The following is a 24,827-nucleotide window of genomic DNA, read 5'->3' as shown; positions in this document are numbered from 1 at the left end:
TTCGTTTTTGGGGACAGTCTTTTTGGTATAGTTCCGACGTCATTGTCTTATTTGTAACGAAAACTTTCGTTTTTTTTTGCCACAGCTGCAAATGCCCTGCCAAATCATAAATTTTTGTACAAATTTGTCGGCAAAAACAAATTTAAATTTGGCTGGAACATCCCCCCGAGCCGTTGCCAAGTAAAATTTTTGACCTGGGATTTGCCCGAAGTCAGCCTTGACATAGGTTTCATCGTCCATCAGAAGACACCCGTAAAACTTGGTCAGCACCTGGTCGTATAGCTTCCGCGCACGGATTTTGGCCACACTATTCTGTTTTATGGTCCGATTTGGCTGTTTGCTAGCTCGATACGACTTGATTCCTTCCCGGAGTCGAGTTCTCCTCACGGTACTATGGGCAGCACCGAAATTTCTGGCCAAATCACGGTCCGACAGATTGGGATTCCTCTTAATCGTCTTCAAAATCTTACCACGCAGTTTCCGGTCGACAGTTCCACTCCAACGATTGGCTTGAGGCTTCCGAATCGTCGTTAATGTTTCCTTATACCGTTTGATATCGCGCCATACGGTATTTCTGGGCAATTTCAGCTGTTTAGCTAGCCTAGATGCAGACCACAATGGATTTTCCAAATAACTGTGCACAATTTCTTCCCTTCTTTCGGCTTCCATGTTGATTGTTTACAAAGTACAGTCGATTTGCGGAATGTCAAAAATACATACGTGAAGCTGACAAAATTTCCGACACGTGGGCGCCAAGAACTTCCAAATCCGTCCACCAGGAGCACCACAATATGAGCAAAAGTTTGTTCCAATTCTAAATGAAGCAAGCTTTAACATTGCAAGTTTTATCGAGGTTTTAAAGCGTTCTACAAGTCTAAATCATGGTCTTCAGAACCCTCATAAAACCACAATTGTTGCTTGGGGGTGTCCCCCCTCCCCCGCCACCACTGGCAAAAAGAGATGATCTCCGACCGCTCAAGTACCGACAATGTGTTTGAAACAGTTCTATCGATTTTTACCACACTCAAGTTGTTATCTGAAGGAAGGCACCCAGTCGTAGGTTTTGAAATTGCAGCTATTGTTACCTCTACCACGGTATGTGCTCCTGTCATCGTCGACTTGACGATCTCGAGGGGACTCGGGTAGGGTAGGTGCTGCTACTGTACCTTCCGACCAATGACAGTAATTGATGGTAAACTGCTGGGTTGCCAATAACATCACATAAAGATAAATTAAGATACTTCAGAGGATACTTAAGAAATTCAAGGTATTCTAGAGAACTTTCTAAAATATGGGGATACTTATTAGAAGCTCAGTCGGTTAAAACGCAGCTACAAAGCAAGACTATGCTGCAGGTGGCTGGTTTTGAATCTCGGTGCAGTCTAGGAATATTTCAGGTTGGATAATTATAATTTCTCGACCTCCCTGGGCATAGAGTATGATTGTACTTGCCACACAATTATACCACAGACAAACAGACATAACACATTGAATATTTCTCACTGTAAAACATCGTCGCTAAAACATTACCGCCATCTGTTGAGTAGACGGTACTACCAATTACGATACTTTTAAATAGTCCGTTAAATGCTTGTTAGATGAACAACTTGCGAGTGTTATGTCTGTTTGTCTGTGATTATACTATTGCAAAAAAAAGTACAGGCATCGAATGGTCTCAATTGCAAAATTCCAGTGTATGCTCAGGGATTTCCAGAGTAGCAAAGATGTACTTAGAAAAACTTTAGAAACTACACAGAAGAATGGGGCACCTCAGAGAAGCACAAAACAACTTTAAGGAAGCCTATAAAACGCCTAATGCTATGTTAAGACTGAATCACTATAAAATGGCTATGGACATGGCTATCATGATGGCATTTTTCTTGTTGTTGATAATTGTTACAATATGTTTCAAGGCTCAGCTGTGAACAAGACATTAGGCAACTTCAGAGTACTTCAGAAAAGTCTGATGTAAATTAAGCGTGGATTTTTTACGTCGGACTACGTCTTTCTTTACTACCATAGGGGTCACATTATGGCATTGAAAATGAGGCTTGAAACGAGAATGGGGGTGTTTTCAAACGCATATTTGTCAATACCATTAATGTTAAATATGTAATGAAATATGTCGTTCGACGGAGACACTATTCAGCAATTTTTTGAGTATAGTACATATAGTGTAAATAGTTAAACAATTAAGAAGTTTAACGAACAAAATAGAAATATTTCGCAAACTAACCAGAAGAGCGGCCAGATGGAATGAATCTATATTCTCTCGCACGGACATCACTTTCCTGCTCATGCGCGAATTTGCCTTCCACAGCGCTTTCTGGCAAGGCGGTCGATCTGATCGGAGCTCGGTGAAAAAATGATTACGCAAGAATAGTAGAAGAGGAAGAGCAGCTTTAGTGTTCATCTACAAAAGGGTCTGCCAAATCGCTTCCTCCATCAGTTATTGTCGGGATTGGTTAGAGAAGAGGGAAAGAAGGAGCAGCGAAAAGGGATTTGCACACTACTCCGTGCGATTTGCGTTGATAAGAAAAAAAAAAGAAAACCATAGCTAGTTTGCTCTCTCATACCACCGCAAATACCGTCCGTCTCAGACACTGCACGGTGTAATGAGAAGAACTCTTCGCCACTCCAAAATGCTTCGGCAAAATCACATTCACCACCACCATCAGTCCCAGCTCGGTGATAACACTTAACAGAGGGTGAGGAAACGCAGTGGATGCAGTGCGTAAGAGTGAAAGTTAAAACAAATTTTCAAAATAAAATAAATTATTTTAATTTTCTTGAAATGGTGGGGACTAACATCGAATTGGATATTGCATCGATATGTTTTTCGTGAAAAAAAAATATCCTTATTTAGATGTAAACGATTCATCACTTACTTCTCTTATCATAACACGCATTTATCAAAAAAATAATAATCAATATCTGCTGAAGAAACTTAATTTAACTAGTCGATTTTACACGATAACTTATCAGTACAGTAAGGGTCTGATTTTGGCAACACGTTTCCATTATATTTAATTCGCTAGTGCTCTGCAACTCTTTTAATATTTTTCGAATGATTTTGAAGCTTTGGACGTGATCAGATAATCAGCTTAGAACTTATTTAAACCTGATAAAAGCTAAGAAGTCAAAATTTATGTATTGCCAAAATCGAACCCATGCTGTAGTCGAATAGAATTTGTTAAATTTTGTGTTGTATAGTGAGAGTTGGGGTTTTTGTATATTATCTATTTTGATTTTGAATATCTCTCAAAACTTTTAATCATGTTGAAACAGGTAATTATTTTTTTTTTTATTTCAACAGAAAACCTTCTTCTGCTATGACCTATTTGGCATGTTAAATTAAACTAGAAGCTAAAAGTAACATTTTGATTGATTTTTTTTTTTCATTTTATTGAACAGTTTTTGTGCATGGTTTTAAAAATTTACCTTTATGTCTGGCAGTTATAATCACGCTCAGATATCAGAGGTAATCGATAACTTTACAACTGTCACTTTTAAGTTCAATGTAATCCAGCAATTGAGGGCAGCCCCAGGGATCAAATAAAAATGCTTTCAGCTTGTAAACTACTATTTGAGCCTGTTTTGCCCCGATTACCATGTTTTCAATACATTTTAAAAATGACTAAACTACAACTGTGTTTCTTTTGGTATCCATTCCACTTCGTATGTTGAATTGGCCCTTTTCACACACCCGGTCACCATTTGCAATATTTAAAGAGTTTTAAGGGTTATAGATTTAATCAACTAAGGTAACTAAGGGCAAAAACAATTGTACCGACCAATCTCGGTCTTACGTCAACATTCCGTTCGTGCCCTAGGCACAGACTCTCCTACTTTTTCTAACAGTTATTTAATTTGAATGAAGCAAGGTGAGATTCGGACAAAGCATTCCAGGTTCTGAGCAAAATAAGACCTGTACAATAGATTCTCCCGATCTTTAAGTATCGAGTTGAATTAATTAGATTTTCGAGAGCCATTTTCAAGCATTACAGGGGTAAATTTTTCAAAATTAACATTACCTCCTAAACTAGATCGATATTGCTTTCGCTTCTTCTCATCTTTTAACAACAGAAAGGTACATGGATAGATTTAATTTAGAGAGCCATATGTGAGGTTCAAACAGATGTTTCAGTGTCATGCAGTACAACGGAATAATTTTCAGGTTTTTGAACAAAATTAATCCGGCGTCTATATTTTTTCAAATTTTGCCATAAATTACTTATTAAATTTTGAGAGATCGACATTATTCAAAGGAAAATTTGGGGATGATTGGGCAAAACAGACAAACTCCCATTCCATTTCGCATTTTTTCTAGCATTGATCGATTCCTGGATTTTGTGGAAACAATAATTGAAACCAGATCTCAAAATGTTCTCTTAGATTTTTTGACGTAGGACTACGTCTGTGATTTCTATATGGGGGTAAACTTTGTGAAAACCGAAAATGGAACGTGTAACAAAATTATGAAAGATTTTGAACGTTAATAACGCAGCTGCCCCTGGACCAATTTTAATAATTTTATGATCAATCGATCAGAAACATTTTTACGCATCGATAGCAATGCGATTTGACTGTTGATTGAACTACTGAAAAAGTGGTAATGTCAAGCATTGTCCAAAAGCGTCGAAACAACTAAAAAATCCACAAATTTCGTACATGCATATGCTGCTTCCCCAACACTGTCATCAGAGAGTCGTTAGTAGACGAAACAAGGTGAAGTGGCATTCGCCTTCGATCTTCAAGCGTGTGCAAATAGAGAGGATGCAATTGCGTAACATTTTGCAAACTCACCGCCATATTTAGAACCACTCGCCCATAACAACCACACAAAATGCTCTCCAGAGTTGTAATCTTGTAAGCAAACTTGCCAGCAGGGGTGCAAGTGATTTTGATCGATTCTCTTCATCGACTTTCGTTAATAACTCGACGGCAAACTCATTCATTGCTACGTTTGTTGTTCTGGATTATATAAGAGCATGGCAGAAATAGCTCGAAATAGGTTACTGAAGCCACGGTCATCAAAAGAGGAAATCGGTGAAGAGCATTGACTTTCATCCCTTTGTTTCTAAGCCCCTTACTTCAGTCGTCGTCATAGCAATAAAAACTAGCATCGCACCGCTTTTGGTTCTTGGTTCACACTTGCTGGTTAAAATTCAACTGTTCGACATTTTCGAAGAACTTAAAAAAAACATGAAATTTCAATTATTCGGTTAACGATTAATCGTAAAGATTTTTCCAGCTATTCGACTAAATATGTATCGAATTTTCAATCATTTTATTTCTACTTGGTTGATTTAGCGCAGTAGAGAAAATACATAAAAGTACCAGTTTATCTGAACAGGCATAGAGAAGAACCATGAAGTGAAACAGGCTAATACATTCGCCGAAAAAAGTGTTATGCGTCTTTTTGCTAAAGGCTTATATTTACCAACTTGTTGAAAGAAGGAGGTTAATGAGAAAAACTCAAAAGGGGAGGAGCTTTAGCTGGGTGGACACAGATATTCTGCGGCCTTCCAACCTGTCACAGATATCAGTTCAACCCCTGTCCACCAGCAGACGAGCCGAGACTCTTGCGAGTGCCCAATCATTGAACGGAAGAATATAGGATTGTCCGGTCCGATTTGCTGTTCCAGCTCCCTACACGTCATCATCATCTTCCAAAGGCTTTAAGCCTGTTCTAACATCGACCCTTTTAATAACTACCAAGATTTTCCAAAATAGTTAAATTTCTGAACATGTCCCAACTAAAATTCATATCAAAAGGTTCTTTTCAGGGCAATCCTAGTCATACCAAAGAGTATGAACAGAGGGAACCGCGCTCAAATTCCTATTCCTAAATAAAACACAAGCTACGTCACCATTTCATACAACGCCATAGGGATGTCCCTTGTTGTTTTTTTTTTAAATGAGAAAACTACGGTATTTTTCAAAGTGACGTGACATATAATGAAGGGCGCAGTACCCATTAGAACGCTGATAGAAATTTGCCCAATATGATTAACTATGTTTCCCAATTGGGATAAAACTCACAATACTGTACCTTTTAAACACACACACACACATTAACACTTCAACAAGTTTCACTTTTACATAACCACACTTTTTCACTGATGCACAACTTTCACTTTCCATTGCCAACCTACTTTTGTTCAGTTGAATTAACCAATCCTTTCAAAATCCATCAAACAAAAATCTCCAATTGCCCAATATCCACAAACCGTCCACAAAAATTCTATTCTCGATTATGTTGCTTCGGTCTCGTTGCAGTCCCACCGGTCCACTCAGGCGAGCTCAATCAGGACTCGGAGGCGCACATCACGCCTCACTCGCACGAGGATCTGCACGACGAGAAGCTGCAGCAGCAGAATCCGGCCGCCAACTACGAGCACGAAGACCCCAGGACCCAGCTGCCCTCGCCGACCGGGGACGCAACGGACGGAGGAGTTCAGCAGAAAAATGGCAAGCACGAAAACGGCAAGCAGCAGAGCGGCAAGAAGCAGGAAAACGGAAAGGCTGATAGCAAAACCAACACCCCGGTGTAGGACTTGACGGACTGACTGAGACCAATCGACAATTTTTAATAATTTGACGGGATTTTCCCATTTTTTTTTTTCCTGAATCGCAATGCGTTTGCATTAATTTCAATTCTAACAGTGGAGACGCACGGCTTTTTTGAACGAAAACGACAGGTCTCCGAAATGCGAGATGAGCCAAACGCAAAACAGACAATGATTAATAGGCACGTGCTAAACCAACTGACAAGATGATTAAAAATAGGAAAAAAAAGCAAAATAACACAGCCCGAATGCTATGACTGGACTTCATTTTAACGTCTAGACAAATCACAAATCTGGTAAGCAATGCAGAACAAAGCAAGAAAAACGAAAACATTCCACGAACATTCCTCCCTCAACCCCCTGGGCAAGGAGAAAAAGAAAACAAGAAAAATGAAAGCTTGACGAGCTGCCATTTTTCATGCGCTGACTATGAAAACAAAATTAAGACAATCCCGAAGTGTTTGGCCTCCGGAGGAGCGGGGAATGCAAACGAAAAATATTAAAAGCACACTGTCCATTAACTTTTAACAGCAGCATCAACCGATGAGAAATGTACTTAAGTGTAGGAATGACGAATGAAGCATTTGTTTTAATTTTTAGTTGGGACTCTCTTTCGCAGCGGGCTTTTTGTGTTGGTTCTACATTTTTTTTTTTAAATTTGAAACATGCAAGCGGAGGCGAGTCCCGATGACGATGATTGTTATTAAATTATCTAGTTAAACGAAATCGATACAAGATATAGATCTGCACAACTAAGATGAACGTTCGTATTTAAATCCTTACTGTCCGTAATCGAAGAATAAAATAAAATATAAAGACGTTTTAGAAATTTAGTTAAATGGAAAATTGATCCCCTTAAACCAACTTAGTGTTAAGAGAAGAGAAAGTAACAAATCATTTGCACAAAGTGTCCATATTCAGGAGGGAGAGCGCTAGCCGTATAGTAGCAATCACGACTTAGTTCAGTAGTACTAATATCCTGTAGTGGCTTAGATGATAGTCAGACATCAGATTGAATCAATTGATAAGGAAAAATTTTATTTATAAGAAAGCGGAGAAAGCGCAAATCGTCGACGCGTCGTCAGGGTCGAAATCGATTTTTCCTTCAAATATAAAAATTTTAAACGTTCGCTGATTTTTAGCCTAAATTATGAAGCTGCGAGCAGTTATTCGATTTTATGAAAATTCTAACCGCACACTCAATCGTTGCAGAATCTCGTTTTGTATGGTAGTGAGCTGTTCTCAATCTTTTCTTTTAATTATATTTAAAAAAAATAATCAACTGGACTTTTCCACCCGAAAGCGCAATTCATGTGATCTGAGCCTCTATTTCGTAAGTTTGATCATATCTGAATCTAATTAGCCTACCGTTTTTTATAGTTTTTCAACCCCAATATCTCAGTTTCGACAACAATGGTTTACAGTTTTGACAGAGTTTAAATAAGCAGCTACTCACTAACGTAAAACAAAAAAAAAAACAGTTTAAGAATTCTCACACAATGACAATTTACATTCCTTCATATTTCTTGTAAACCGATTAAGTGTACATATAATAAAAAGAAAACCGATAAGATCGTAAATAAAGATAGTGAATAAAAGTATTTCGAATAAAATGGGTGGTGTTCTTTTACATGGAGACGCATGGTGATGGAACGCGAATTTCTAGTGGAGAAACAGTATTCGAAAATTCAATTTCAAGTCAAGTACATCATTGCTTAGAGATGACTCACAGGACGGCCTTGATAACCTTTCGGGTTTCTAATTTTCTCAATTTCCGTGGACATCGATCATAATATACAAATTCATGCATTGGTTGGCAAAAAATGCTCTCAATGCATAACTCAGCAAGTGCATCAAAGCTAACACTAAGTTGAGAGTAGGCGTAAGCATGTGAAAGAGTGTCAAAGCCATGAAAAAAAATTGCAGACTGTGGTAGAGGAAACAATTGCGTTGTGTGTTGAAGTTGCTTTCAATGATGCATTCTTCAATTGTTACAAACTGCGATCTACAATGGGACAATCTTGCTGAATGAATATAGTTTTTGTCGTACGCTGAATAAAACAACTCTACACAAAGGAGATCCCCAAAGCGGCGCTGATGATGTAGTGGTAAGCGTGATTACCTCTCACCCCAGCAGGCTTAGGTTCAATCCCAGTTGGCGTCACCGGGATGTTCTGAGGCATAACATATCTGATTCACGCCTGAGGAAGGGAAGTAAAGCCGTTGGTCCCCGGTTCATGAGTTGATGGGTCGATAGGTAGGGTCCAGCTGCCTCCCTGGCGTCGGTAGCTCAGCACGGAAAACAAACCAAAGGAAAAAAAACCATTTTATTGTGATGGTTTAGGGTGGTGGAACGAGGGTAACCCGCTTGGCATAGATGGCCCACAGCGACTCACGAAGAGCTACTGAATCCGATCAGTCGCGTTGTGGCTTCTTCTTCCTTCTTCGGTGAATGGACGCTCATGTGAGCTGCAGCTCGTTGCTTGCGGGCAGCCTTTCGTTGTGTACTGGAGAACACGTGCCGAACGCTGCTGATGAGAACCGACCGGACACCACCAGGCACGGTGATTGAATATGCACCATTCGGCGAGACCGGATGGAGTTCGATTTTGAAATCTTTGTTAACCGTTATGTGATCGACAAAAAAAACACCTTAAAGTGCTCGACAAGGGTACCCGGGTACCCACAAATTGAAATACTTGCTTCTGTGGCCTATTGTGACCGATTCTGAATCTTTTGGCACCAATGGATACAGAAACTTATCTTCTTTCTGGACTTTGCCAACAATGTCCATCCGGAATAGTCTGGTTCCCGGAAATCCAGATTTTCTGTATAATGTTCCAGAACTATGCATTTTCTTGGCACTTTCGCTAGAATTTTGAAGGAATCGATATCAAAGTATCAGAATTTCCTTCAAAAACAATTTCAGCTTACTTGAGGACCGGTTTAAGGTTTCTCCCCGAAACGGCCATTCCGGCGCAGGTTCCCGTAGGGCCTCTAGTGGCCATAGAAGTGTTTTTGAAGAAACCCCTGCAATATGGGTATCAAAATTCATGAATTTCCAGCAGGAGACTGTTTATCATAATTTTGTAATCATCCGATGGATTGTCCCCAGAACGGTCACTCCGGAGCAGGTTCCTGTAGGGCCTCCAGTGCACATAGAAGTGTTTAGGAAGAAACCCTCGTAATATGGGTATCAAAATTCATAAATTTACAGCAGGAGACTGTTTATCATAATTTTGTGATCATCCGATGGATGGTCCCCATAACGGCCATTCCGGAGCAGGTTTCCGTAGGGCTTCTAGTGGCCATAGAAGTGTTTGGGAAGAAACCCCTGCAATATGGGTATCAAAATTCATGAATTTACAGCAGGAGACTGTTTATCATAATTTTGTGATCATCCGATGGATTGTCCCCAGGACGGCCATTCCAGAGTAGGTTCCTGTAGGGCCTGCAGTGCCCATAGCAGAGTTTAGGAAGAAACCCCTGCAATATGGGTATCCAAATTCATGAATTTACAGCAGGAGACTGTTTATCATAATTTTGTGGTCATCCGATGGATTGTCCCGGAACGGCGTTTTCGGAGCAGGTTCCCGTAGAGCTTCTAGTCGCCATAGAAGTGTTTGGGAAGAAACCCCTGAAATATGGGTATCAAAATTCATGAATTTCTAGCAGGAAACTGTGTATCTTAATTTTGTGATGATCCGATGGATTTACTCCAGAACGGCTACTCCGGAGCAGGTTTCTGTAGGGCCTCGAGTGCCCATAGAAGTGTTTGGGAAGAAACCCCTGCAATATGGGTATCAAAATTCATGAATTTACAGCAGGAGACTGTTTATTATAATGTTGTGGTCATCCGATGGATTGTCCCCAGAACGGCCATTCCGGAGCAGGTTCTCGTAGGGCCTCTAGTGGCCATAGAAGTTGTTTGCAAGGATGTTCCTACAATATGGGTATCAAAATTCATGAATTTTCAGCAGTAGACTATTCATCATATTTTCGTGGCTATCTGACAGATTGTCCCCGGAATGGGCTTGGATAGAATGCTCTTTATTTTTTGAAATTTAAAAAAAGAAACTTTTCTCATTATTTGTTTGTATCTGACTAAATGTCCATGGAATGGCCATTTTTAGAACAAGTGTATAATCGAGTGGTGGTGAAAAATTCAGGATGAAAACTCATGCAATTTTTATATTCTTGAGTTTTCCTGGTGTTCAATCTCTCTAGGGGTATACATGTTGTGGATTAATGTTGTATGGAGTTTTTGCAGTCTCTTGCTAGAAATAAACTGACATTTCTATGGACTTTTAATCCTCATAAAAAATTGTTAAAAAATTACAAGCACATAAAAAGCAAAAAAAAAAAAAATAGCAGTTATCGCAAATTTCTTGGCAGTGCTGATTGCACACAGGTCTTGAGCATGACTTCACATCTTCCTGGTCTTCCTACACTTGATGTCTTCATTTTTGCAGATATGACAGATGCCAACTTGTGGCTCCCGTCCGGACGGATCTCGTTCAACTGGAGTAGAACCAACAATCAATACGAAACTAACGATTTTAAATTGGCTCACTACTTGACTAGCCTATTGGTCCCAAGCAAACGATTAACGTATCCCATTCTAGTCACAATTCTACTACTACACAATGTTTGTTTTGATTCGCTATTAAAGTTTGACAGATAAAATGAGGGGTTAGTGGATTTTCCTATGTTTCGAAGGGTGAATCGACTAGCTTGGGACCGAAGATAGTATCAGAGCTGAGCCAAAAAGTTGAACACGTTTCTTCGGGACCTACTAGTTTTAGAGTTACCTCTATGGTAGAACTACCTGCAAACTTCGATAAAAATCATATAAATTTAAGTCCTCTTAGACTGACATATATGAGCGTCAATTTTGACAAAGAATTCAGAAGACTTTTCGTCGAGTAACGAACTGTTCAGTCATTAATTATGATACCCATATTATAGGGGCTTCTTCCCAAACACTTTGATCGCGCACGGGTGAGATCCCTGCGTTGTGTTTATTTGTTTATCTTACAATTGTTGATCCCGATCGAGGCGGATAGTAATGAAAAGCACCGATTGTTTCGCCGTCCTGCCATGGCGGAGGCATACGAGCTACTAATTTATTGTTGTTTTGTTTTGTGTATTGTAATGGTACAGTGGGTAGGGTAGTTGCACATATAGATGACATTGCACAAACACACTTCTATGGTCACTAGAGGCCTCCACTAGAGGCCCTACGGGAACCTACTTCGGAATGGCCATCCCGGGGACAATCCATCGGATGAACACAAAATTATGATAAACAGTCTCCTGCTGGAAATTCATGAATTTTGATACCCATATTGCAGGGGTTTCTTCTATGGCCACTAGAGGCCCTACGGAAAACTACTCCAGAATGGCCGTCTCGGGGACAATCTATCGGATGACCACAAAATTATGATAACCAGTCTCCTGCTGTAAATTCTTGAATTTTGATACTTATATTGCAGGGGTTTCTTCCCAAACACTTTTATGGCCACTAGAGGCCCTACGGGAACCTACTTCGAAACGGCCGTCCCGGGGACAATCCATGGGATGATCACAAAATTATGATAAACTGTCTCCTGCTGGAAATTCATGAATTTTGATACCCATATTGCAGGGGTTTCTTCCCAAACACTTCTATGGTCACTAGAGGCCCTACAGGAACCTACGCCGGAATGGCCGTCCCGGGGAGAATTCTTCGGATGACCACAAAATTATGATAAACAGTCTCCTGCTGTAAATTCTTGAATTTTGATACCCATATTGCAGGGGTTTCTTCTATGGCCACTAGAGGCCCTACGGAAAACTACTCCAGAATGGCCGTCTCGGGGACAATCTATCGGATGACCACAAAATTATGATAACCAGTCTCCTGCTGTAAATTCTTGAATTTTGATACCTATATTGCAGGGGTTTCTTCCCAAACACTTTTATGGCCACTAGAGGCCCTACGGGAACCTACTTCGAAACGGCCGTCCCGGGGACAATCCATGGGATGATCACAAAATTATGATAAACTGTCTCCTGCTGGAAATTCATGAATTTTGATACCCATATTGCAGGGGTTTCTTCCCAAACACTTCTATGGTCACTAGAGGCCCTACAGGAACCTACGCCGGAATGGCCGTCCCGGGAAGAATTCTTCGGATGACCACAAAATTATGATAAACAGTCTCCTGCTGTAAATTCTTGAATTTGGATACCCATATTGCAGGGGTTTCTTCAAAAACACTTCTATGGCCACTAGAGGCCCTACGGGAACCTGCGCCGGAATGGCCGTTCCGGGGAGAAACCTTAACCTGGTCCTCAAGTAAGCTGAAATTGTTTTTGATGGGAATTCTGATACTTTGATATCGATTCCTTCAAAAGTGCCGCGAAAATGCTTAGTTCTGGAACATTATACAGAAAATCCGGATTTCCGGGAACCAGACTATTCCGGATGAACATTGCTGGCAATGTCCAGAAAGAAGATAAGTTTTTGAATCCATTGGTGCCAAAAGATTTAGAATCGGTTAAAATTGGCCGCAGTAGCAAGCAGTTCAATTTTGTGGGTACCCGGGTACCCTTGTCGAGCTGATTAAGGGTAAAAAATTTCACGACCCCCCCTTTCGAAGCCCCTTGTTGCAATTTGAAATCTTTCTTCACGAAAAGTTGTCACTCCATGAGTTCTAAGATATCACTGAATTCTGGTTTCCTGTCGTGAAAATAACTTCATAATTAATTAACTTGAAATCTGAAAAGGTACCCGGGTACCCTGTCGATCACATAAGGGTTAAGGAAAGCGTTTGTTTCAGGCAATGGGTGACAATTCTGATCACCATTGCAACAGTTGGACATTTGTTTAATTTTCAATAGTGACCTATTGAAAATTTATGCAGTGTTCATTTTTTCAATCGATTGGCCTGTTTGAAATTAAGATCCATCAGCTATTGACAGTGTTATAACCGCAAATATGTTGCCAAAAACGTAATTTTACGTCAAAACAAAATAGGCTAAATGTCGCTTTCGGCACCCATTGACTGTTTTCGGCAACCATAATTTAAACGGTAATTTCACTGCATTTTCTCATCAAAACACTTCGTTGAATGTGTTTAAACAATTCCTTAGTCTTTCAGTTTCAATCTGATTAGGTTTTCACGACTGAAAAAACGCATTTTGCCAGGTTTTTCGTGAAATGAAACATACGCACTGCAAAATGCTGCTGATTTCGAGTTGCCGCAGTTCAAATGGAAAGACTGCCGAAGAAAAATTAGTTGCCGGCAACAGTCACACTCACCTGAGAAGTTTGGAGCGTTGTAAATGCGTTTAAGACCAGTTTTTGACAATTCCATTGATTGATTGAATGGATAGAGCAGCAGACAGCAGATGAATGTAAAGAAACAAAGACTGCATATGTGTGCGTTTTGTCGAGAAAAAGCACATAGAAGTGCGAACGCTGCTTAGATTGACGAGAATACGTAAATTCTCTTATGTAGGGGAAATGGCTCTAATGTTGGAGAACTATCGCCAGCAGCACAACAAATGCTGACAAGAGATCCGAAGCAAAATTGCTGGTCGGACTTCCTGGAGAGCATCAACGCCGAACAATCGTCAACGAAGCTATGGAGTCGCATTAACACCCTTAGCGGCAAGCGGCGATCATCTCCGCTCCAGATTCGAACAGACACCGTCACTATCACTGATCCAACCGTCCTAGCAGACGAACTGGGCAAATACTTCGCCAAACTATCCGACATCTCGGAGTACAGCGAAAGCTTCCGACAGCGAGTCCACCCCTCTCTGTCCTTTGTGACTGCCTTCGGAATTCCTCCACACAACGACGACCTACCGATCAACAGCCCACTAGCCTGGGAAGAACTTGTGTTCGCTCTCAGTCGGAGCAACGGGTACTCGGCCGGACCGGATGAAATCGGCTACCCGCTGCTAAAGCACCTTATTCAACCTTAAGGCAAAACAAAACTTCTCGACCTTTTCAACCAACTCTGGACCGCTGAAGAATACCCGGAAAACTGGAGAGTAAGCCTTGTTATACACAGTTCGAAAAAGTAGTGTAAATTTCTGTTCAATATGATGCACATAAATGGAGCGTCACATATCATAAACGTTTATATTATATATCATGTTAAGTTCTGACACATTTCATGCCTTGTAGCAAATATTGTATACAAAAGCCCATCTTTGTAAACAACATTGTATGCAAGTTTCTCGGTTGCGTAAAATGAAATACAAGTCTACGTGAATGAAGATTTACATCACAATTAAAATTCAGAATTTTTATCTGTGTACCGTTACCGAAAACCAATGTCGGGACCATCTTAGCAGCACACTTGTCACTGAAAAGTCGTGGTAACTTGATTGCAACTTAGTCCAGTCACAATCAAGTAGCAGCAACCTATTTAGATGGAAGTGTGTTACTTGGACAAGGAAATCACTGGTTTCCGTCCCATTGCACTGACCTGCTGCATGGCCAAAGTCCTGGAACGGATGGTCAACAGGAGGCTGAAGCAATATCTTGAGGCCAAGGGGCTGTTTGACCATCGTCAGCACGCTTTCAGGCAAGGGTATGGCACCTCCACCTACTTCGCCACTCTTGGGGAAGTCCATGCAAAGGACCAAAGACCATCACGCGGAGATCGTCTCGCTGCACATCTCCAAAGCGTTCAACCGAACATGTACACCTGCTGTATTGAAGAAGCTTGCTGATTGGGGCCTGAAAGGACACATCCTTCACTTCTGGAACTTTCTGACCGACCGATCTTTTCGGGTTTCGGTCGAAAACGTGCAATCCGGAAGTTTCAGTGAGGAAACCGGCCACCCTCTTCCTGGTGGCCATGAATGGGGTTTTTGACCAACTACCCAAGAACGTTTACATCTTCGTCTACACGATTAAACAACAAGCAATACCGACCAAAACCACCGTGAGGGTCTTGGGAGTGCTCCTCGATCGGAATTTATCATTTGAACCGCACTTCCAACAAGTAAAGAAGGACTGTCGCAGTCGGCCCAACATGATTAAGACCATATCCGCCTCCACCGATACAACAATCGCGAAATCCGCTTCCGCGTAGCTCGAGCCATCATCGACAACCGCCTACTGTACGGTGTCGATATTACATGCCTTGCCGCCGAGAAAGCCGTCCAGATTCTGGAACCGGTGTACAACGGCTACGTTCGAACAGTCGCCGGTCTCCTGCCCTCTACCCCGGCCGACGCTGCATGCGCCGCTGCCTTTCTCGCTAAATCGTCGAGAATCAACAGGATCGTTCTCCTCGACGAGGTGAACCAACTCCTTCGCACGGCCGCCGACGTAGATCTCCCTCCAGTGGCCAGAGTCCACTGGCACGGAGACAAAAGTTGGCAATCGCACAAGAACAAAATTGACAGCCGAATCAAGGACCACTTCAGCGCAGGAGACAACTCACTGGTTTTACACCGGACAGTTGTTGAAACTCTCGGGCGCACTACCAAGGGTATAATACACCGTGAAGTCGGTGTACCACGGTTCTCTCTCCAGAAGCGGAGTGGGAATGGGTGTCTCCGGAGGTGATCTGCTTGTGAGCAGATCGCTCCCGACCCAATGCTCGGTGTTCTCAGCTGAGGCAGCGGCCATTCTCCACGCAGTTAAGTTTCTACCAACCGGCCGATATTAGTCGTAACTGACTCACACGGCGTGATATTGGCCCTAACAACAGAAACACCGAAGCATCCGTGGATCCAAGGAACGGTAAAGCACGCGCCGCCCAACACTGTATTCATGTGGGTACCCGGTCACTGCGGGATCCAAGGGAACGTAATAGCCGACCACCTCGCCGGCTCAGGCCACACTGCACCCAGGTCTACCGGCAATGTACCGCTCCATAATGTCAAAAAGTGGATCAAGTGGACGGTTCGGAGAGCCTGGAACACAGAGTGGAGAAACAACAGGACACACTACCTGCGGAAGACCAAGGCGATCACCGGAACCGGGAAGGATCGACCAAGCCTAAGAGAACAACGGGTGGTATCAAGGCTGCGCACCGGGCACAGCAGAATGTCCCACAACTTCGGAGGATCACCGTTCCGGAGGACCTGTGAAACCTGCGGAGTGCCAGCCACCGTGGAGTACATCGTCGTGAACTGCGTGGAGCTGGAGGACCTTCGGGCTGCCTTCGGCTTGGAGTCAATCAGCATTCGGAACCTGTTGGTATTTCCTGTTTGTTGGCCATTTTGACAATTTTCTACACCTTTTCATTATAGCAAGATAAATGTACCACAGCCAAGATTGGGAATCTACTTCTGAGAACCCAATTTTTTATCTCCTTTATTATACTATCTTAAGAGATGAGCTAGCCGTATGGCTAAAAATCTCTTTAATAAAGACTGATAAAAAAATCTAATGTTGGCTTATGGATCTAAGATTGGGCCCATCGCTAAAAATCTGCTATTTATCAATTTTATCTAGATGAACGCGTCATTGCGACGGCACTAAAGGATATTTTAGGTCGTTATTGAACATTAAAGTCGATTTCTGAATTTATGTACGGGCGCCCTTAGCAAAGACCCTCTTTGGCACCCCTTGGGATTCAACTTGGCTTTATTTTTATAATTAACTTTCGAACAATAATTTAACAACATTGAATGTTTACATAATAATTTCATTCATTTACCAAGCCTTAAACTTAACTCTACGCGCTTTTACTTTTGCAAACTCCGGTATAATTGCATCCAAATCAATTCTAGATAGAATTTCACTTTCAATCGAACTTAAAGCAAGATTGGTGAGTCGGTCTTGTTCCATAACTGATCGCAAATAATTTTTGATGATCTTGACTTTGCTGAAGCTTCGTTCACAAGATGCTAGTGTGACGGGTAGTGTGAGAAAAATTCGCAAGCTTGTCGTTATATTTGGATATGAGTCACCTGGTGAGTACTGCTGAACACATTTTAGTAGATCGCTAGGAGATTCTTCCTGAACGTCATTTAAAAGTAGTGGAATCTTTGATTTAAACACTTCCAATTCAGAAATAAGTTCAGCTCCATCGACATGTGAGGAATTTTTTAAAGCAAAATCAGCAGCATATTTCTTCATTTCGTTCCATTCCATTGATTTCAGGTTGTTTCCATAAAGAAATGAAAACTCCTTGTTAATCTTCGCAAGTCCTTCGTACCTTGAAATCAATTCGTTAATCATTTTTTCGAAGACTTTGTCAATTTCCAAACCAAATTGTTCGTGGAGAGATTGTTGCTTCACGGGTGCATCGTTAGATTCGTCTGTAAATCGTTTTTTCTTCCGCTGTCTTGTTTCCGGAAAGTAGTCATCGATTCCCATTTCACTACAAAGAGGTTTAGCCATGGAGGTTACCACATCAATAAGACCTTCACGCATTTCATTCAGTGTCGACAACAGTCCCTGGATCAACTTGTGTGCAGTATCGATTGTCATACTATGTTTCTGAAGCGCTTGGTTCACTTTATCAACTGCAGATAAAATTTGCCTGCATAGATACAAAAGACAAATAAATTTGTAATTTAATTGCTTCACTATATAGCTTGCACTCCACAGTGTTTTCCAGCCATATTGCTCCCATTATCGTAAGACTGGCCACGGCAGTTCTGGAAATTCAAATCATCGGCTTGGAGTTTATTCAAAATTTCATCGGATAGTCCTTTCCCTGTATTTTCATTAGTATGAATGAAGTCGATGAAATGTTCTTTGATTATACAATTTCCATCCGAGACATTTACAAATCGCAAAATCTGACTCATTTGCTCCTTACGACTTTTATCGGGAGTGCAATCGAACATAATAGAGAAATATTTGGCAGCTTTAAGATCGTTCATGATCTCCCTTTTTATGTTAGTTCCTAGTAACTGTACGATTTCGTTTTGGATTTGAGGTGAAAAGTAGCTCAGTGCATACTTATTTGCCTTCACATGAGCCATATGTGCTGCCAGCTGTGGGTGATAATGGCTTATCAAATACAAAGTGTTGAGAAATAAATATATATCGCCACGAAAAGCCAAATTATTTCGAGCACAAAAATTACAACGTCCAGAACAACCTTCAGAATGTTCCGCCATTTTTCTACTTCACTCTGAATTCTAGATTACAGTTCAATGTCGATCGTCCATCCTAATTGCAGAGATTTCTGAAAACTTTTCCATTTCATATACATTTCCCGATGCTGATATGAATTTTCATGAACCTGAATGCACGGGTTGAGATGTTTCCAGTTGCTAAATCCGTTTTGCAAATCCGAGAATAGTGTTGCTTTAAAGCTCGTGTGGAAAATCAAGCAAGGGAAACAGAATAAGGCATTTTTCGACTCGCTGTACAGCATCCAGTGCCTTTTCACATGGTCACAATTCTTCAGAATTAAAAAAAAAACATTTTTTATCAAGATGTCTTCCATCATCAGCGACAAGGAACACAAATGACTCATTGGCCCCTGTTTAACCAGAAGAGTGCGCAAACTGTCGGTAATCGCAGGCCACTTAACCGGATTTTCATAACTTAATTATTTCATATGAATTTTTGACATTAAACATTTCTTCCTGACTTTCTGATATTGTCTCAATCGAGACTAAACTAGGTGACAAATCGCAGTAAGCCACGTTGTCTGTTTAAAAATTGTGAATTTAAAATTCTTTAAGAGTAAAAAGATGTGCTAATTCAATTACCTGTTTTGAGCACCTCATCGTCAGGAAAAATCGAAGATGAACTAGGCATGGGTATGGAGGACAAACCATCGCACTCAGTAGTGTTCTTTGACGCTGCATAGAATATTTGCTCAGCATAGGGAATGGTTTGTTTTGATAGTTTATATTATCCTAAAATTTACCTTTATTCGCATCCACAGCTGCAACGTTTGGTTTACTGTGTTCAATAGCATTTTCAGCAAGATCTGAATCTGAAGTTAAACAAAATTTAGAACAATTCAACATCACACAATTCATCACACAACACAATTTGAAATTATTACCTGTTTCGCAATTTCTTCCCGATTCCACTTCACTCTTATTACTATGAATTAACCATCCTCCAGGTTTACCAGAAAGTGAAGCTGCAACTTTATCGCGGTCTGATTTCAATTTTCACTTCCTGACAATTTTTTTGAAGCCATTTTTCTCTGATTTGATAGAGCAGCACTTCTGAACGAAATGAATAATACGCATCAACTTTGGCATTCCCATGCAAAGATGAATTCTAAACCATCTGATTTTCAAAACACTCAAACTGCTTTACCGATGTTTGTATTCGAATAATTCTAAGTCATGCACTCTAAAAATATTGTTATAAATTTCGTTGGATATTACCTAAAATGAACTGACAAAACTTTGATGATGAAGTTTTCAGTTTTCAATTACTTTCCCTTGCATAGGTTGCACTTTTTCTTTCCCAGCCGCGCTCTAAGCGCCCCCTTTGTAACGTATCTCTTCTCTTATTTCATATTGGGAAATTAATATTTCTGGCCATACATCATGATTTGTGATTCGTATGGCGCCCTTAAACAGTATTTCTGTATTATTATTTCATGAAGTATATCAAGCCAACCCGCCCAACCGCACGCTACGGCTCTGCATTTCCCCTGTAAGAATGAATTAGAAATCATCACATAAACATGGATCCGAATGGCTACGGAAACGATCTGGATTATCCATAAGAGAGTTCATTCCATGAAATTGATACAAGAGTTCCTTGTATTTTTTAACACTGAGATATAAAATAGTGAAAGATAAGTGACTGAATGAATAGTAAGAAGTGAGTTACCATAATATTACATCATTCAATTAGTTGCTAAATAATTCTGGAAGATGACAACCTGGGGCTTCTAAATGGTCAGCAATATTGTAGGTCGTTAAATTTAGTGCCCAATATCTAGTCTTTAGTTCCAAACTCTATCAAAAGGTGACGCCAAAGTACATTGAATTAGTAAATTGGCTATATGATTCTGATAATAGCATAGAGATATCGAATACTCAGCAAAGTTGTTGGTCAATGAACTTCTCATCAGATAGTCAGTGTTATAGTGATGAACTCCATCGTTTTGAGAATAGTAAAAAGGAAAAATGACTATAAGGCACTATACCACCGACAAACCGACATGCATGACCATAGCAAAAACAGTTAAATTTCTGACCAAAGCACACTACTGACATCTGGTTTCGTGTTCGCGGGAAATACTTAGCTAAGCCATGAATCCGCATTCAAAAGCTATGAATTGGTTCGTGTCTGATCTATTCTGGACAAATTATTTTTATCTAGATCAAAAACTCCTATGGTTTTGACAGTTCGGTACACTGCACATTTAAATCGGCCGTGTACGATTTTCGGGCATAAGTTAGAATTAAGTGTCATGTCGGTTTGTCGGTGACTATACCACCGGGAATTCCTAGAAAACCAGAAAATCCCAGGAATTAGAAATCACCGGGAAAAAATCGGGAATTTGATAGACCAATGGGAACAATTTGAATAGATTACACAATCCAAAAAAAATCAACAATTTTAAATTGCACTATAGAACCGCTTTTACCGGTTACACCGTATGCGTGATAATGTTTTCACCATTAAGCAATGTCAAAATTAAAAAAATTCTCAAAAATTTCGTTTTCGAGTTTTTTTTTTATTTATTCAAATGGGGGTTGTTTCTCAGAGTTTTAAACTATGTTAATCTTCGATCGAGTTTCCACTCGCTGCAATTACGGCCTCCACACGCTTCCGGAATGCACGACAGGTTTTAATAATCTAGTCTGGATCCATTTCTCTCCAGGTACGGGTCAATGTTTGTTTGAGACTTGCTGTACTCGGGTGGCGTTTAGAACAGGCCTTGGCCTTCATGACGCGCCATATTGAGTAATCCAGCGGATTAAGATCCGGGCTGAATGGCGGCCACATATCCTTTGACGGAAGATGTTCCTGCAACCACTTCTGAGTGCGGTTCGAGGTGTGGCACGGAGCCCCATCTTGTTGAAATACAACATTTGGCTTCGGACCACTGTTCTTTAATCCACGGGAGAACATACTTACTTAAAATCCCGATGTAGACCTCCGTGTTGACCTTGTCGCCTTCTGGAATGAACACCGGGTCCATTTTTTTTTACCATCGGAAGCCACCAATCCAAACACCATAACGCTAGCAGGATGCTTGGTCAGATACACGTACTTGTGCTCGTCGGCCACGTCTTTTATCGGAAGAGAACTAATATACCGATCGGTTCTGGAATTTGATAAGGGATGCACGGTAAACATGCTCTCGTCGGTGAACAGGATTACCGGATTTTTTTCGCTTAAGGAAGTTCAAGATTTGCTTTTTTTTAACTAGTTCGTTTATTTACTAGGCTCAGTCGTGTGTGACACTTTGCGGAGCCAAAATCAGTAATGTTTGATTTTACATTTTAAATAGCAGTAGTTCTAGGTTAGTATTGGGTACCAATTACTCGTGGCGGGCTCGAGGTTAATGGGTAACAATTTCGATTGGAAGGAGCTAAGTAGGAAACTGGTTTCTGAAGCCTCCTTCAGATACTACTCTCGGACGGTTGACCAAATCCTGGCTGGGCAGGGGCAAGTAGCACAGGAACAGGAGGATTATAAGACTGGGACACAATGGCGGGAAATTGTTTGGAAAGGATGGGATGGTCACATCAAACTCTAACATCAGACAAACAAAGGAATTCGTAGATCGCCTGCATGTAGGGAAGATCACGTGTTCCCAATACATCTCTTACTTCACGGAAGGGTTGTCTACCTCGGGCCACTAGGGTATCCAATAGTCGTGCTCTGGAGGCGTCATTACCTGGGCAATACCAAACTGCGTGATCGATGTCATCATAACCGGTTCTGCACCTACATATATTGCTGTCAATGAGGTTTATTCTATAGAGATGTGCGTCTAGCGAGTAGTGGTTGGACATAAGTCTTGACATCACTCGAATGAATCCCCGACTTACATCCAGACCTTTGAACCACGCTCTCGAAGAAACATTTGGAATAATGGAATGTAACCACCGCCCAAGAGAATTACTTGTCCAATCGTTTTGCCAACTTAAAAGAGAACTCTGACGTACTAATGGGAAAAATTCATCATGTGAAATTCTTCTATCATAAATCTCGCCTTGTTGTGCGCCCACCTTTGCGAGAGAGTCTGCCTTCTCATTGCCTGGGATTGAGCAATGTGAGGGGACCCATACAAGGGTAATCATATATGATCTTTCGACCAGCAAACTCATCTGCTCCCTTACCTTTGAAAGGAAATAAGATGAGTGCCTACCTTGTTTCATCGACCGAATAGCCTCAATCGAACTGAGACTATCCGAGAAGATGAAGTAATGGTCTATGGGCATATCGGAAATCATCCCCAATGTGAAGTTGATTGCTGCTAGCTCAGCAACATAAACGGAACAAGGTTCCTGAAGTTTCCGAAAGGCGGTTGAGTATTCATTGAAGACGCCGAAGCCAGTGGATCCATCAATGCGTGATCCATCAGTGAAAAATCTTCTATTGCAATTGACTTGTTGGTACTTTTCAGCAAAAATGCGGGGAATTGAGATAGGTCGAAGTTGATCTGGAACTCCTTGAATAGCCTGTTTCATGGAGAGATCATAGTCAATGGGGGAACTGTAGTTAGTAAAGCATACACGAGAGGGGTTATAGCAAGGAAGGCTAATATCCGATGACATATAATTAAGATAGATTCGCACGAATCTAGACTGGATGCTCAATTCGAGCATTTCTTCGAAGTTTTCAATCACAAGGTTGTTACTGACACTACATTTGATCAATAATCTTAATGAGAGCTCCCAGAAACGGTTCTGCAGGGGTTTTACGCCCGCTAGGACCTCTTGGCTCATATTGTGTGTTGAATGCATACAGCCAAGGGCAATACGTAAACAACGATATTGAACGCGTTCCATTTTAATTAGGAGGGATTTTCTTGCCGAGAGGAAGCAAAAAGAGCCATACTCAAGAACTGAAAGAATAGTCGTTTTATATAGTTTAATGAGGTCTTCCGGGTGAGCACCCCACCATGTCCCGGAAATTGATCGTAGAAAGTTGATCCTTTGTTGACACTATTGTTTCAAATACGTAATGTGGGTACCCCAAGTGCATTTTGAATCAAACCAGACTCCAAGGTATTTGAAGGTTCAAGATTGGGTAATGTCTCTGCCCAAAAGATTTAGACGCAGTTGGGCTGGAAACCGCTTCCTTGTAAACACTACCAATTCAGTTTTTTTGCGGTGAAAACTCGATCCCTAAATTTCTTGCCCAGAGAGACAGATTATTTAGGGAATTTTGCAATGGTCTTTGCAAGATTTCTGCACGTGGACCTCTCATGGAAACCACGGCATCATCTGCAAGCTGTCTAAGCGTGCATTGATTATCTAAGCAGTTATCAATATCTTTGACATAGAAATTATAAAGTAAGGGACTTAAACATGAACCTTGGGGTAAGCCCATGTAGCTAATTCTAGAAGTTGTCAGTGGACCTAGATTGAAGGTCATTTGTTTTTCTGACAGCAAATTATACAAAAAATTATTCAAAATACCGGGTAATCCACTACTGTGCAAATTGTCTGACAGTATGACTATGGAAACCGAATCAAATGCGCCCTTAATATCCAAAAAGACTGAAGCCAATTGCTCCTTGTGCGCAAAGGCCAGTTGAGTATCAGATGAAAGCATCGCTAGACAATCGTTTGTTCCTTTACTCTTCCGGAAACCAAATTGCGTATTTGAAAGTAGATTGTTTGATTCAACCCAATGGTCAAGTCTTAATAGGATCATTTTTTCTAATAATTTCCTCAGGCATGATAACATAGAGATCGGACGGTAAGAATTGTGATCAGACGCTGGTTTCCCAGGCTTTTGAATAGCTATTACTTTAACCTGTCTCCATGCTGGTGGAACTATATTGAATTCCATAAATGAATTATATAGGTTAAGTAATCGTCTTTTAGCGATATCGGGGAGGTTTTTTAGAAGGTCAAATTTGATCATATCGCTTCCCGGAGTAGAGTTATTCGATGAAAGAAGTGCCATTGAAAATTCCAGCATTGTGAATGATTCATCCAGAGAACCGTTACTTCGGGCTGTATCCCGTAAAGTTGGTTGTGCTGGAACAGAATCTGGACAAACCTTTTTAGCGAAGTCGAATATCCATTGGGAGGAGTATTCTTCACTCTCATTGGAAGATGAGCGGTTTCGCATATAGCGAGCCTTTTTCCAAAGCGTTGTCATCGAGGTTTCTC

The 24,827-nt window shown here is 40.9% G+C and overlaps 1 protein-coding gene across 3 annotated transcripts in view; it reads left to right on the top strand.

Annotated features, from left to right (window-relative positions):
* LOC135710935 (fasciclin-3-like) overlaps window positions 1-24,827 on the top strand; it is a 285,834-nt gene that overhangs the window by 243,690 nt on the left and 17,317 nt on the right. Inside the window, exon 8 of one of the 3 annotated variants that reach the window (XM_065233659.1) lies at window positions 6,283-7,077. The exons of the other annotated variants lie outside the window; for them this stretch is intronic. Coding sequence (XP_065089731.1) covers window positions 6,283-6,557 — 275 coding nt within the window. The 3' untranslated portion in view covers window positions 6,558-7,077. Of the gene's footprint in view, window positions 1-6,282; window positions 7,078-24,827 lie in introns of those variants that run through there. 3 annotated transcript variants of the gene reach the window in all.

Source organism: Ochlerotatus camptorhynchus, unplaced genomic scaffold, assembly GCF_037179485.1.
Source record: "Ochlerotatus camptorhynchus isolate MF236.1 unplaced genomic scaffold, CSIRO-AGI_Acam_v1.1 ptg000406l, whole genome shotgun sequence".
NCBI lineage: Eukaryota > Metazoa > Arthropoda > Insecta > Diptera > Culicidae > Ochlerotatus > Ochlerotatus camptorhynchus.
Note: the sequence above shows the minus strand (reverse complement) of the source record. Positions and strands in the feature narration are given on the sequence as shown.